Source organism: Mobula hypostoma, chromosome 9 (assembly GCF_963921235.1).
Source record: "Mobula hypostoma chromosome 9, sMobHyp1.1, whole genome shotgun sequence".
Classification (NCBI taxonomy): domain Eukaryota; kingdom Metazoa; phylum Chordata; class Chondrichthyes; order Myliobatiformes; family Myliobatidae; genus Mobula; species Mobula hypostoma.
In genome coordinates this window covers 53,674,447-53,690,523 of record NC_086105.1, presented here as the reverse complement: position 1 = coordinate 53,690,523, position 16,077 = coordinate 53,674,447, and the positions used below count along the sequence as shown (strand labels likewise).

At 45.1% G+C, this 16,077-nt stretch overlaps 1 protein-coding gene across 1 annotated transcript in view; it reads right to left on the bottom strand.

Moving 5' to 3' along the window:
* Nucleotides 1–16,077, bottom strand: part of LOC134351725 (differentially expressed in FDCP 6 homolog) — a 68,495-nt gene that overhangs the window by 18,386 nt on the left and 34,032 nt on the right. The window contains exons 6-8 of the mRNA XM_063058302.1: nt 8,911–9,019; nt 6,403–6,584; nt 599–706 (exon numbers count right to left, since the gene is read on the bottom strand). Coding sequence (XP_062914372.1) covers nt 599–706; nt 6,403–6,584; nt 8,911–9,019 — 399 coding nt within the window. The remainder of the gene's footprint in view (nt 1–598; nt 707–6,402; nt 6,585–8,910; nt 9,020–16,077) is intronic.

Here is a 16,077-nt window from a genome sequence, read left to right as displayed (position 1 = left end):
TGCCCTCTGGTCCTAGGCTCTCCCACTATTAGAGACATCCTCTCCATGTCCTCTCTATCAGGGCCTTTCAATATTCGACTGGTTTCAATGAGATCCCCCTTCATTCTTAAAATTCCAGCAACTATAAGCCCAGAGCTCCTTATATGTTAAACCTGTTATTCCTAGAATACGACAATTAAAATAAACCTATTCAGATACTGTATCCTGAGAGCTCCCACTCCCCCGCCCTCCAGTAAGTACACTCCCAAGGCGGGTAGAGCATAAACCAAATGGACTCCAGTTAGTAAGACTCCCCACCAAGCTATGGCAAACACACCTCAAGTGAGGGCTGTTTCAGCACAGCTTTTTGCCAGTGGCCACTGCACTGAGAGTGCTTGAGTGCCTGCTCTGGGCCTCGTTGGGCAAGGCTAGTCCCAGGCTTGACCACAGCCCTGGGCCCAACTCCAGACCTGGGTCTCTGCCTTCCAGCCCCAGGTCTGGGCCCAGGGGCCCAACTCCAGTCCTGGGTCTCTGGCCCCTAGCCCCAGTCTGGGCCCAACTCAATCCCAAAGCCAGTCCTGGGCTCGCAGGCCTGGCCTAGATCTTTTGGTGTCCTTACCTTCCGAGCCTGGTGCAGCTGCTTCTGCATGGCCTGATGCATCTCCTCCTGTTGATCCATCCACTGGAACTCCTTGTTTCGCCAAATGGCCTGTGCTTCCTCCTGAGCCTAGGAGACCAAAGAGAAGGGATTTCGGATGTGCAGCAGCCAAGAGCGTGGAAAGATGGAGACTGAAGGAAGAGTGCCAGCGCCCACTTTTTACAAGTTTGAGACTTGGAAGATCATCAAACACTCTCACAGACTTCCACAGATGCACTGTTGAAACTATCCAGACTGATAAAGCAATTCCAATGCACAGGAAGGTAAGTGGACACAGCCCTCCCCACCACTGACAGCATAGCCTGCCCGATAGAGGTGGCATCTATCCTCAAAGGCCCATACCATTCAGGTTCAACACTCTTCTCAATGACACCATCGGGCAGTGGGAACAGAAACCTGAAGTTCCACACAACCAGGCTCAGGAAAAACAACCATCAGGTTCAAAGTTCAAAGTAAATTTATTATCGAAGTATATACAGTGGCATGCAAAAGTTTGGGCACCCCTGGTTAAAATTTCAGTTACTGTGAATAGCTAAGCGAGTAAAAGATGAACTGATTTCCAAAAGGCATAAAGTACACATTTCTTTAATACTTTAAGCAAGAAAACTTTTTTATTTCCATCTTTTACAGTTTCAAAATAACAAAAAAGGAAAGGGGCCTGAAGCAAAAGTTTGGGCACCCTGTATGGCAGTACTTAGTAACGCCCCCTTGGGCAAGTATCACAGCTTGTAAACGCTTTCTGTAACCAGCTAAGGGTCTTTCAATTCTTGTTTGGGGGATTTTCACCCATTCTTCTTTGCAAAAGACTTCTAGTTCTGTGAGATTCTTGGGCCGTCTTGCATGCACTGCTCTTTTGAGGTCTATCCACAGATTCTCGATGATGTTTAGGTCAGGGGTCTGTGAGGGCCATGGCAAAATCTTCAGCTTACACCTCTTGAGGTAGTCCATTGTGGACTTTGAGGTGTGTTAAGGTTCATTATCCTGTTGTAGAAGCCATCCTCTTTTCATCTTTGGCTTTTTTACAGATGGTGTGATGTTTGCTTCCAGAATTTGCTGGTATTTAATTGAATTCATTCTTCTCTCTACCAGTGAAATGTTCCCCGTGCCACTGGCTGCAACACAAGCCCAAAGCATGATCGATCCACCCCCTTGCTTAACAGTTAGAGAGGGGTCCTTTTCATGAAATTCTGCACCCTTTTTTCTCCAAACATACCTTTGCTCATTGTGGACAAAACGTTCTATTCAAAAGGTTAGAAGGGTCTCGGCCCAAAACGTCGACTGTACCTCTTCCTATAGATGCTGCCTGTCCTGCTGCGTTCCACCAGCAACTTTTACGTGTGTTGATCTAAACAAGCTTGATGCATTTTGGAAACAAGTCCTGTGGACTGATGAAGTTAAAATAGAACGTTTTGGCCACAATGAGCAAAGGTATGCTTAAAATATTAAAGGAATATGTTATCTTTAACTTTATGCCTTTTGGAAATCAGTTCATCTTTTACTCACTTAGCTATTCACAGTAACAGAAATGTTGACCGGGGTGCCCAAACTTTTGCATGCCACTGTATATGTCACCATATGCAACCCAGACGATTCATTTTATTGCAGGCAAACACAGTAAATCTAATAAACACAATAGAATAAATGAAAGACTGCACCCAACAGAAGGAAAAGCAACCAGCATGTGAAAGACAACAAACCGTGCAAATACAAAAAAGTAATAATAAATAAATAAGCAATAAATATCTAAAATATGAGATGAAGAATCCTCGAAAATGAGTCCGTACATGTGGGAACAGCTCAACAATGGGGCAACTGAAGTTATCCTAACTGGTTCAAGAGTCTGATGGTTGTGGGCTAATAACTGTTCCTGAACCTGGAAGTGTGGGTCCTGAGGCTTCTATACCTTCTTCCTAATGGCACCAGTGGGAAGAGAGCATGGCCTGGGAAGTGGGGATCCTTGATGATGGATGTTGCTTTCCTGCAATAGCGCTCCATATAGATGGGCTCAATGGTGGGAGGAGCTTTACTTGTGATGGACTGGGCTGTATCCACTACTTTCTGCAGGGTTTTCCCTTCAAGAGAATTGGTGTTTCCATTCTAGGCCATGATGCAACCAGTCAATATACATCTATAGAAGTTTGTCAAAGTTTTAGATCAGTGGTCCCCAGCAAAGCATGTGCTACTGGGCTGCGAGGAAATGGTATGATTTGGCGATATGAAACGATAGGAGTCAGCTGCACCTTTCCTCATTCCCTGTCACGCCCACTGTTGCATTTGAACGCACGCGAGGTCATCAGTGACCTCAGACGCAAATGACCCAAGATGTGCAAAGGAATGGGTCCGTGACCTATCTGTGAATCATCCATGTCAGCGCGGGAGAAAGATCAACTCCTCGAGCTTGCAAATGATGGTGGGCTGAGAAGTATGTTTGACATAACATCTCTGCCAGCATTCTGGATCAAAGTCAAGGCTGAATATCCTGAGATAGCCATGAAAGCACTGAAAACATTGCTTCCATTTCCAACATCATATCGCTGCAAAGCGGAGTTTTCTGCAATGAATGCAACGAAAACTATATTGTGGAATAGACTGGACATAAGGAACCCCCTTCAAGTATCGCTGTCTCCCATCACCCCTCGATGGGACCATCTTGTTGCAGGGAAACAAGCCCAGGGCTCCCACTGATTCAGTGATATTGGTGTATTGCAATGATTTTATATGTTCATACATATGTTCTGATCTGGGCCAACATTTACGTGCCGGGCGACACTTAATTAATTAGCTTGTTTATTTCGGCTTTTTTCTTAAAGATGTGCTGGGTGCGTTCTGGCTACCGCTGCATTCTTTGCGGCAATGTATCGGTCCACGGCCCGGAGGTCGGGGTCCACTGTTATAATTGACTTATCACTATATTCATATGAGGAAAATATGCGCTGTGTGTTTAATATTAAATTCGTTAGATAAACCCCTTTAGAAACAAAACTGAGTGTATTAGCCACTTGTAAGTGACTTATAGTTGACTTATCACCTATATTCCAGTCGTGATTAACACCCCCCACCACCCGGTCGGCCGGTCCGCAAGAAAATCGTCAATATTAAACCGGTCCGCGTGCAAAAAAGGTTGGGGACCCCTGATTTAGATGCTATGACGGATTTTTGCAACCTTCTAAGGAAGGTATAGATACTGCCATGCTCTCTCCATAATTGCACTTACATACTGTGTCCAGGACAGACCCTCTGAAATGACAACACTGAGGAATTTAGAGGTGCTCAATAAATCTATAGAATAATAATCACAACAGCATCAATGAAAGATTGCCCAGCTTGGGTGTTCAACCAGAGTGCAGAAAACAACAAACTGCCAGTACAAAAAGAAATAGTAAGTATAAATAAATAAGCAATAAATATCAAAAACATTAGATGAAGAGTCCTTGAAACTGAGTCCATTTGCTGTGGGAACATTTCAATGATGGAGCAAGTGAAGTTATTGGCTTTGGTTCAAGAGCCTGATGGTTGAAGGGTAATAACTATTCCTGAAACTGACATGTGGGTCCTGAGGCTCCTGTACGCTCTTTCTAACGGCAGCAGTGAGAAGACAGCATGGCCTGATGATGGACACTGTATATTCTTGAACAGGCCTGCGCAATCCTAACTCTACCTCAGCAATGGAACCCAACAGATCACCTCCCACACAGCGTTTCGTGTTGCACTAATGTCTTATTTTGCATACATTTTTCCCTCTTCATTTTCTTGTGCAATTTATGCTCCCTATGTCAAGCATTGAAGCCTATGTCATCAAGAACCAACTAAGATGGAGCGGTTATGTTGTTCGGATGAAAGACAAACGTCTGCTGAAACAAATCATCTACTCCCAGCTTATAGAAGGCAAATGTAAAAGAGGCGGACAATAGAAGAGATTCAAAGACGTCTTAAAAGCCAACGTGAAGAAATGTAACGTCGACATCAACAATTGGTAAACCAATGCCAAGGACAGGAAACTCTGGCAGGCCATCATCCGAGAAGGAACAGCAACTTTCGAAGCCAACAGATGTGCAGAATTAGAAGAAAAGAGAAGAAAATGGAAAGAGAGGCAGCAACAACCAAGGCCCGATCTGCCATCTGGAACTACCTGTCCTGAATGCGGAAGAACTTTCAAAGTCAAGATTGGACTCATAAGCCACTTGAGAGCCCCTAAGTAGATCAACAGAACGAAGACCATCATCCTCGACCTCGAGGGATAGCCACGACATTGTCGAATCCATGTGTCTGTGATGCTGCTGCGAGATTTTCTTTGTACCTGCCCTTGTGCATGACAACATACTCGACTTGACTGCCAGGGCTGACAGTGGGCCAAGCAATCATGGCGATAGGGTTAAACCCGCTCCAGGTGGCTCACTGTGACGGGGGGATGGATGCATGAGACGTGGTTCGGGTACCTGCCACCATGAGGCTGGCACAGAGGTGGAGAGGGGCACTTACAGGGGTGATGGAGATTGGGGAAAGTGAGAGGCAAAGGAATGGGAGAAGAGAATGAGTTTAAATCTGGGTATTTTTTTGGTCTCACATCTGCACACACAGGCACCCACACCTGTAAGCAAAAGGGCGGCATGGTAGGATGGTGGTTAGCGCAAGGCTTTACAGTACCAGTAATCCAGGTTCAATTCCTGCCACTGCCTATAAGGAGTTTGTATGTTCTCCCCGTGACTGCATAGGTTTCCTTCGGGAACTCTGGTTTCCTCCCACAGTTCACAGATGTACCGGTCGATCAGCTAATTGGTCATTGTAAATTTTCCCACAATTAGACGAGTTAAATTGAGGGATTACTGGTTGGCATGACTCGAAGGGCTGGAAGGGCCTATTCTGCACTGTATGTCAGTAAATTCACAGCAACACATAGGTATGTATGCACATACACAAACCCCTCAGCTGGGAGTAAGTTGTAGAGTTCTTATTTTTCTTGTAGTGTAACTTTCCTATGCTTGCTTATAGTTTTTATATAATCACCTATATACATGTAATTGTTCAGTAAATTGTGCAATAATTATAGTACAGCTGATCTGGTATTTTCTAGAAGCTTCTCAGTTTTCCAAAGCAGGTGTCACGCCACTTGAATCTGGCCATTTCACAGGTTACATCTCATCAATGGAATGTGCATTCTCTCTAGTCTGGGTAATAAGACTACAACTTCTTCTTTGTCTTTTGTTTATTTTTTGTTCTTGTAACTCTATAACTATCAAGTTTTATGCCTCACTCTTAACTTCTGAAGAACATCTGGATCACTAACACCACATCCAACAAGACTATGCATAGTCCAAAAACATAGTCCAATAAAGCAGTTGACGTTTCAGGTTGAGTCCTGATGAAGGGTCCCAGCCCAAAACGTTGACTGTTTATTTCCCTCCACGGATGCTGCCTGACCTGCTGGGTTCCTCCAGCATCTTGTGTGCATCACTCAACATTACCAGCAGCTGCAGAATCTCCTGTGGGCACCATCCAAACACGGTGTGGTTGAGCGATGTGGTGTGGTATCTGCAGCTCACAGCCCTGAATATCATCAGCAACAAGCCCACTGTCACAAGCAGGAGATGGGAAGCCATTGGGTGTCCATGCACTGGTTCCTGCTCATGGGGACTGTTGTACACCCCACCCCCAGCTTTCTCCGGTTTGATGGACCCCCCTCGCCTCTCAGCCTCAGGGTCAGACTGATACATGGGGACGGGGGTATGGACTATCGACTCTGGGGGAGGTCCGGGAGACTCACTGACCTGCCTGAGCTTCTCCAGCTCCCTCAGCTGCCACTCCCTCTCCTGTTTCAGCTTGGCCAGCTGCTGCTCCTCCTCCTTCCTCCTCTGAGTCACCTGCTGCCGCAGCTCTCGCCGCCGCTCCCGCTGCTCCTTGTGCAGAGGGGGCTTGTTGGTCGTCTGAAGCGAAATGGCGGTGGTGATACCTAGGCAGAGAGAACAAACCCACCACGGTCAAGGAACCCCACAAATGCCTCTACTTTCTGAGGAGGCTGAAGGGAGATGGTCTATGCACATCGATACACACGACTTCGTACAACTAGAATCTTAGAGTCGTAGAAAAGCACAGCACAGAAACAGGCCCTTCAGCCCATCTAGACCAGGCCAATCCATTTAAACTGCCTACTCCCATCAACCTGCACCAGGACCATAGCCTTCCACATCTTTACCATCCATGTACCTATTCAAACTTCTCTTAAACGTTGAAATCGAGCTTGCATACACCACTTATGCTGACAGCTCATTCCACACTCTCACAACCCTCTAAATGAAGAAGTTTCCCCTTATGATTTTTTTTGGCATAGTAGGGCAATTAAAGGCTATGGGGAAAAGGCAGGTAGGTGGAGGTGAGTCCGTGGCCAGATCAGCCATGATCTTATTGAATGGTGGAGCAGGCTTGACAGGCCAGATGGCCGACTCCTGCTCCTATTTCTTATCTTCCCCTTAGACCTTACATCTTTCATCCTTAACTCATGATCTCTAGTTGTAGTCCCACACAACCTCAGTGGAAAAAGCCTGCTTGCATTTAGCCTATCCATACCCCTCATAATTTTGTATACCTCTATCAAATCTGCCCTGACATGCAGTGGAGAGCATACTAACATGCTGCACCACTGTGAGGTATGGAAACCGCCCTACATCAGACAGGAGGGCCCTACAATGGGCAGTCCAACACATCAAGGGCACCAGCCTACCCACCGTCAAGGCCATATATACAGAAAGGTGCTGGAAAAGGGCCACAATATCATGAGGGGTCCCACTCACCCTGCTCATGGACTGTCTGTCCTACTCCCATCGGGGATGAGGCTACTACACAGCATCCATACCAGGACCACTAGACTGAAAAACAGTTACTTCTCCTAAGTTACCAGGCTATTCAACACCTCTATCCATTAACCCATTACACCACCACTACGTACTCATCACCTAGTATCACTTTATCTACAATCTGTCGATGTATACAACAGCTTCTTCTACATTGTGTGTTATGGCATTGCTTTTATATTTATTGTGTTTTTTGTTGTTTTTATTGTGTTCATTATGCTCTTGTGTGTGTGTTTTTTTTATGCTGTATTGGGTCTGGGGTAACAATGATTTCATTTGCCTTTACACTCATGGCCTGAAGAATAACAATAAAGAATCTTGAAACTTGAACCAACCTCTCCTGCTGCCACTTGGAATGCCCAGCATCCCGAGTGACGGGTTGGGATGCAGCTCCTTCTCTGACCTCAACTTCCTAGAGGAAGCAGACTCCATGAGGGCTCCTCGCATGCTGTGCAACACGCGGCCTCAGCTTTCCTTAGTTCCACACACGACGCCCGATTCCTACCACCCGGGTGGGACAGGGGCAACAGCGGAGAAACACTACCAGCTGTAGGCTCCCTCCAAGCTGCACACCATTCCAGACTTGGAAATGTCAATCTTTCATTGTCACTGGGCCTGAATCCTGGAACTTCCCCAGACCCCATCGGCACCATGGGGGCACCTTCACCAGGAGGACTGCAGCAGCTCAAGAAGGCAGCTCACCCCTTGCCTTCTCGAGGGGCAATTATGGATGACAATAAAAGCTGGCCTTGCAATGTCCCATGTGTGAGTAAAAATCTTTAACAACTTGTGGAAACATCTCCTGACCCTTGGGTACAAATACACACACATGCTCGCTCATCCCTATACACACGCATGTTCATTTACATACAGATATTTAAGTGCATTTGTATCTAGTTTTCCATGTACACACACGCACACCCTCAGCCAACACCTGGTCAGAAATAATAGCTCTCCTTCCTCCTCTGTCGCTCCCACTGCAGGCTGCGATTGGGGTGAGGAGGGGGTAGAATCTAAGTAGCCCACCTCAAGAGACGCCGTAGAGGAGGGCTAGATGGAGGGGTGCGGAGGTCTTCAGGAAAAAGCCCTCTGGGTTTATAAATGGGATGGGCACTTACACTCATGTCAGGGTTGTCATTTACCGGGGGTGGGGGAGAAAAGAGGAAAAATGGAAGAGAGGGAAGACAGGGAAAAAGGAGAGGAAAAACAGGGGGGAGAGGGAAAATGGGGAGGGAGAGATTGAAACTGGGGTGGGGGGGAGATGAAAATGGGGAGGGGGAAATAGGAGAGAGAAAAATGAAGGGGAGAGGGGAACAAACATCCATGTTCATTTTAGAAGTTTCTAGAAATTGCATAAACAAGTCCTGCCCCCAGCTCTTTGGAAGGCTGCCCAAATCCATCAGGGACAGGAGGTTGCCCATCACTTACTTTCCATCCACTCCTGGCGACGCTTGGTGTCAGATGCACTCAGTTCATACGTTCGATTGGCCGTTTTAATGCAGAATACACACCGCCTCCCGTCCTTGTCCATGAGTGCCTGGGGGCCAGGAAGAAGCACAGAGTAAGGGCCTGACTGAGGAGTACGTCACAGCAGAGTGCAGGTGGCGGAGACGAGACAGCCGAGAACACACAGCAAAGGGCAACAAGTAGAAGGGAGTTGGGAGAGGGCAGGGAACGGTGAGAGATGGGGAAGGAGATAGGAGGAGCAGGCAACAGAGGATGGAAAGCTGTTTGTAAAAAGCAGTGAACAGGAGAGCACCAAGAGCTGACAGGAAGAAGGAGGAGGCAGTAGGGACAACGGACAGGAGGGACAGAGAGGGGCCGGAACTGGTTTCAGAGCAGGGTAAAACTGAGGGGACAGACCTAGGCCACCCCATCTGTACCCTGGTGTCAATCAATAGCAAATCTACACCAGTGTTGCACTTAGTATATTGTAGAGTGAAATCCCTCTCCCCCCACCCACCCGTTTCTATAGCCAATGTAATTCAGGGAGAATCCCTGCCCACCAGTACTGTACCCAGTGTAATAGAATTCTGCCCACATTATTGGGACCTAATGAGCCCCCCCCCCACCAATCGGTTCTGTACCCAGTGTTAACACAGTGATCCCTGCCCACACAGTACTAGCCCCACCCACAGTATTGTTTAATAGAACTCTGACCACATTACTGTACCCAGTGAGTGAAATCAGCAGTTTCTGAAATACTTAAATCACCCCAACCATTCCACAATCAAGGTCACTTAGACCATATTTCTTTCCCTATTCTGATGTTTGATCTGAACAACAACTGCATGCATTACTAAATGACAATAAAAGAGGACTACGTGTCTTCATAAGCTAAAAAAAACTGAGCTCGACCATGCCTGCGTGCTTTTAATGCATCGAGTTGCTGATAGGCTGAGTAGATACTTGCATAGTGGCCTGATAGTGGCCACTGCGTGCATAAGGCAGCCTTTCTCAACTTTTTTGCCCTGGAGGAACTCTTGAAATTATTTTCAGCTCCCGGGGAACCCCTGCATAAAAATTATTATATCTACAGCTCCCGGTACATTAACATGATCAGCAAGCAAGTTGTAGATATAATAATCCAAAAATTATCATTAATGCTATTTTGAGTAGAGAATGAAATTTTAGACAACCTTTCTTGAAAAATAAACAGGTTGTTAAGCTTAGCTTGCCTTCCTAGAAATTAATTTCTTTCTTTCCCTTCCATAAATTTTAAAAACTCATAAGGCAAACATAATTTCTGTTAAATAACTGGCCTAAGCCAAAATGGGATTTAATTTTTCTTAAGGTAGGCTTGGTAGATTTAATTTAAATAAAGGTTGTAAATTAATTTTAATTAATGCCATTTACAACATGAAAATTTATTGGTAATAAATAAAATAATAAAATTACTAAAAACCATAGGCCAAAGCAACATGAATAAAAATATAGCCTAAGACACAATTTTACAAGACTTTGAAAAAACATCTTCTTACTAAGTGACATGATCAGGCTCAAATGTAGACCTAGTATGTGAAACCTGTGCTTGTTTCTTTCTGAACAAATACTCAATTTTGGGTCGAACTTGAGATAAGTACACACAGATTTTACCTTCAACTGAAATGAGACGATTTCTATCCTTGATCTTAATGCTTGTTAAACAAGAAAAAGCTTGCTCACATGTGTAAGAAGTTTAAAACTGCAGCAAAATGTTCATTACTTTCCTATGATTGGCAGGATACTCCTCTTTCACAGAAATTCAGAACCTGTCCAGGGGCAGGTCAGTAAATCTCATCTTGAGTGCACGATCATACTGCAGCCCACAAAGTTCTTCTTCTTCTCTCAAAGTCAAGTTCTCAGGCTGAGCAGAAGATTCAGAGAAAGGGTCCCTCACCCAGTCATACACTTGTGTTGAAGGGGAGGAAAAATACTGTTCAATTTTGTTCTGCAGTTTTTCCAGGTGGTTTTCAGTAAGACTTGAGAATTTCCGATATCTTTCCTCACACTCAAGCCCAAGCAACAGTGGAAACATTTCAAGATTTCCTTTTGCAACATGGTTTTTCCGAAGATTCAGTTTCCTTTTAAATCTAAGATTCTTGTCACTTAAAATCAAAACATTTTCTCCAGGGCCTTGCAGAGACTTGTTCGACTGGTTCATATAATGAAAAATGTCTACTGAGTGGGTTGGCTTCTGCAGTTATTCTTCATCTTCAAAGCACTCAGCAAAATCTGGCCTACTATTTTCTTGAAAGTACTCTTGCAATTCACCTTTCAGCTCAAACACCCTGTTAAGAACTTTTCCTTTGCTAAGCCATTGGATTTCTGTATGTAGCAGGAGATTGGTGTGCTCTTTGTCCAGGATTTCACACAGTTTTTTTTAAACATTCAGGAGTGAACTGGTCCTTGTTTAATAAAGTTAAAATTCTTTCTTTAGAATGAAAATTTCCCTACACCGATACAGTCTGTTCGTTCCCATAGGTCAGTCAGCAGCACATTGGGGAAAGTTGAGGGAGGTAATTGAGGTGGGAGAGGCTCAAGTTGGGCGACTCCATTCAATGTTCAGAAAATGCACTTTACGCTCCTCATCAGCCCACCATTCTCCTCTCAACACAGCGCTCACCAAATATAAACAGCTTCCCCTATCTCACGTCAAAAACTGAGAATGGACTCAACCAAATAAACATGGTCCATTCTGGGTTGAGAGACCTCAAGTGAGATTGCTAGCGGGGCTGTTGGTCACTACCCAACACTGCGAGTGCTAGCATAGCACATTGCACAAAGTCCAAAAAACAATGCTTACTTTTTTAATCACGATCTCTCGTGGAACCCCAGTTGAGAAACTCTGGAATAAGGTACAATCCCTGTGTAGCTTATTGTAAATTGGGAAACGACATTCAAAGGGAAGGGTGGTAGAAGGACAACATCTGTTTTTAAGAATGAATATAACGTTTTGAAGTAATGTACCTCCTAAAGGGCACAAAACAGTGTTCAATAACAGATATTAAAGATAGCATTAGATTAGAGGAAAAAATAGTAATAGTGTCAAAATAGCAGTGTTGGAGGATTCTGAATTCAGTAACTCAACAAAGTAAGATAAAGAAATTGAAAAGAGTAAAGAAAAGTACGAGCAAAGTCCAGTAAGGAAAATGAAACAGACTGTAAAACCTCTGTAGATGGGGTAAAAAGGAAATACAAGTTTCTCAGAGATGAAGCAGGAGATATCTTGTGCCTTTCTTCACGGTGACAGTAGATCTGCAGGACTTGATTGAGACAGGTGCTAAAAAGGTATCAGAAATGAGGGAATTAAAGGTATCAGCAGTATTAGTGGGAATGGAAGCCAAAAGGAACGTTGACAAGATGACATAAAGTCCCTTCACTCTCAATTCTCCCTCTCGCGTCACTGCAGCCTAGAAACTTGCTGTCCTTCACACAGCTCCACCAGACACCCGAGCCCTCCCAAACCCTGATGCCCTCAATTTCCTACACAAGGGGTAATTCATCAATCCTCCTGTTTTAGGATTTGGGAGGAAACTGGAGCACCCGGGGAGACCCACTTGATCACAGGAAGAACGTACAAACTGCACATGGACAGCACTGGGAGTCAAGATCAAATCCAGATCACAGCCCCTGATGCAGATGTCAATCAGCCATTCTCCCAACACTACACAGACACTGGTGCAGACTAGAATACCCTAATCTCCCCATACTACACGTACACCAAAACAGACTAGGATAAGCCATTCTCCTAACACTACACAGTCATCTGTGCAGACTCCAATTCCCTAGTCTGTGAACTTTACACAACCACTGATAAATTCCCTGATGGCCTTTACCAGCTTGTTTTGAAGAAGATGGTGATGATGGATACTCACTGCATATTCCAAAATTCCAGGGATTCTAGGACCATTCCCATAACTGGTGGAAAGAAAACTGAAAGCAAATGGGGAACTGCAGGCCTGACATGAGCTACAGGGAAATCTATTACCAGGGAAGCAGTTACTGGGCACAGTGAAAACGATAAGACAACTGCGGTAAGTCAATAAGGATTTCCAGAAGCGAAAGTACTTTTGACAAATCTGAGGCTGGAACTGGCGGAACAGGTAAGGGGGGTGGGGAGGAACCAGTGGATGTGGTGCATGTGTACTCTGATGGAGAACCACACAGGAGAGGAGACTAGATTGGAAGCAAAGCACTGGATTGAACTGGGGGATAGAAAGCAGAGAGTATGAACGAATGGGTCATTTTTTTGCACTTGAGTGGTTCTTAATTGGCAATCTCTGTATCAATTTTTTTTTTAAAGAGTGCAGCAGAAATGGTTGTGATTTGGATGAGGGGACCAAGTGTAATATATTCAAGTGTGCCCATGTTATACAAAGCTGGATGGCAGTGAGGTTCGTGAGGAGAAAAACTCCAGAAGATCAGAATGAGTGGGGTGCTAATGGAATAACAAGATACTTTCCTTATATTATTTCATTAGCACCCCACTCATTCTGATCTTCCTGAGTCATTCTCCTCATGAAGCTCACTGCCAACACAAGGACAACCAGGTCCTCTGGTTGTCCTTGTGTTCTGACCACTATATAGAGTCACCAATTTATACAGCCTTAAAAGGACCCAATCCTTTCATGATGACCAAGCTGCCTAACTGAGTTAGTCCCATTTATCTGCCAGAACACTACAGCACAGAAACAGGCCCTTCAGCCCATCTAGTCTTTGCTCAGCTGTTATTCTGCCTAGTACCAATACTCCACACCTGGACCAGAGCCATCCTTACCCCATCCCATCCATGTACTTATCTAGACATCTTAAGTGTTGCAATCAACCAGCATCTGCCACTTCTGCCAGCAGCTCGTACCACATTCTCACTACTCTGAGTGAAAAAGTCTATTTATTGAGAAACAGCTTGGAATAGGCCCTTACGGCCCTTTAAGCTGTGCCACGCAGAAATCCCCCAATTTTAATCCTAGCCTAATCACAGGGCAATTTACAATGCCCAGTGAACCTACCAGCCGGTAGATCTTTTGGACTGTGGGAGGAAACTGGAGCACCTGAAGGAAACCCACGTGGTACAGGGAGAATGTGCAAATTCCTTACCAGCAGTGGTGGGAATTGAACCCAGCTTGCCTGTACTGTAAAGCGTTGTGCTAACCACTACCCTACCATGTCATGCCAAGATCCCCCTCAGTGTTCCTTTAAAAATTTCACTGTTATCCTATGACCTCTAGTTCCTGGTTTTATCTAACCTCAATGGAAAAAGCCTGCTTGCATTGTGGCCCTTCACTGGTTGCATCCTAGATGTCTACATTGTTGGTGCAGTGCCGTCTGTGGCTGGTGACAGCAAGGAAAGAGTGGCAGTCTTTGTTGCAAAGATCTTATCAATAAGTGACCTCAGCTCTGCTGGGGCTGCAGTGTTCTTTTCTATGAGCCTGTTTGTCTTCCGCCACTTATGAACTGTCCCTCGCCTGACTTAAGGCGTTTCAGGGTGCTTCTCCATCTGGTGCGGTTGGCTGCAAGTTCTTCCCAGGACTCAATTTGATGTCCCGCTTGCAGACATCGTTGTAGGACAGTTGCGGGTTGCCATCAGTTCTCTTGCCTGAAGTCGGCTCACTGTAGAGGGTGTCTTTTGGGATGTAGCCTAGTCATCCTGCATGTTGCAGACATGACCCAGCCAGTGCAGCCTGAGCAGGGTGTATATACTAGGGAGGTCAGCACAAGAGAGAAGTTCAGCATTGGGTACTCTTTCTCTCCAGGAGATACCCAAGACGTGATGAAGGCGCCTTAAATGGAAGGTATTGAACCTTCTCTCCTGCTTAGCATATGTTATCCAAGTCTTGCTGCTGTACAGCAGTGTGCTGGGGACACAAGCATTGTATATTGGCATCTTTGTTTTGACTGAGAGACTGGAGTTCCCGTACTTATGTTGTGGGGGAGACAAGAGCTGTCGCAGCCTTCCCGATACGCCTGTCAATTTCTGTGTCCAAGGAAGGTTGGCACAGTTTCATTTAATTTCACTCACACTATTATGTTAAGCATTCTGCTGTCAACAAACCAAAGGACACAAGGAACAGTTTGGGGCATCCTAAAATATCACTTGGGTTAGTAGTGCGGTCTGGATGTCTGCACTGAGCTACATCCAGTACTATTTGGTGCAGCATCTGGAAGCCTGCTGAGTTTATTTCTAGCAGCCCTGAGGATCTGTAGCTTCCTCTCAATTGTGAACATTTATAGTCAGCCAGGGCAAGACACTTGGCTTCAATGACAGGGACCATCTCAGTGGAATTGCTTTGAACCAACTATTCAAACAACACAGAGACCATCAGGCACTAAAACAGTTCAAGCAAAGAAAAGAAACTCTTGACTCTGCCAAGTGCTTTCCAGACTTTTATTTTCTTCAATGATGCCCCCAAAACATCCCTTAATGTGGATTCAGTAATTTCCAAGATAGAAAGTGACTTAATCAGCTTGAGAATGAAAAAAAAAACTACCTTGGAAGACATGGGAAAAATTGCCAAAGTATGTGACTGCCCACTGTATTGGTGTGACCTTGGCCCTAATATCTCCTTGTGCAATTAGATCCTGGATTTCCTCACTTGCAGACCACAGTCAATTCAGATTAGCAACAATATCTCCTCCACAATCTCCATCAGCACAGGTGCACCTCAAGGCTGTGTGCTTAGTCCCCTGCTCTCCTCGCTTTGCACTTATGACTGTGAGGCTAGGCACAGCTCCAATGCCATATTGACGTTTGCTGCTCATATCCAAGTGTGCCCATATTATACAAAGTTCTCATAGGCTGAATCAGCATGTACAAAAGAGATTGAGAATCTGGCTGAGTGATGAGTGTCAGCAAGCCTGATTATAGACTTCAGTAGAAGGAAACCAGAGGCCCAGGAGGCAGTCCTCATTGGAGGATCAGAGGTGAAGAGGATTAGCAACTTTGAATTCCTAAATGTTATTATTTCAGAGGACCCATCCTGGGCCCAGCTCACAAGTGCAATTACAAGAAAACGTGGCAGCATCTCTACTTCCTTAGGAGTTTGCGGAGATCGGCAGGACACTTAAAGCTTTAACAAACTTCTATAGATGTGTAGTGGAGAATATATTGGCTGG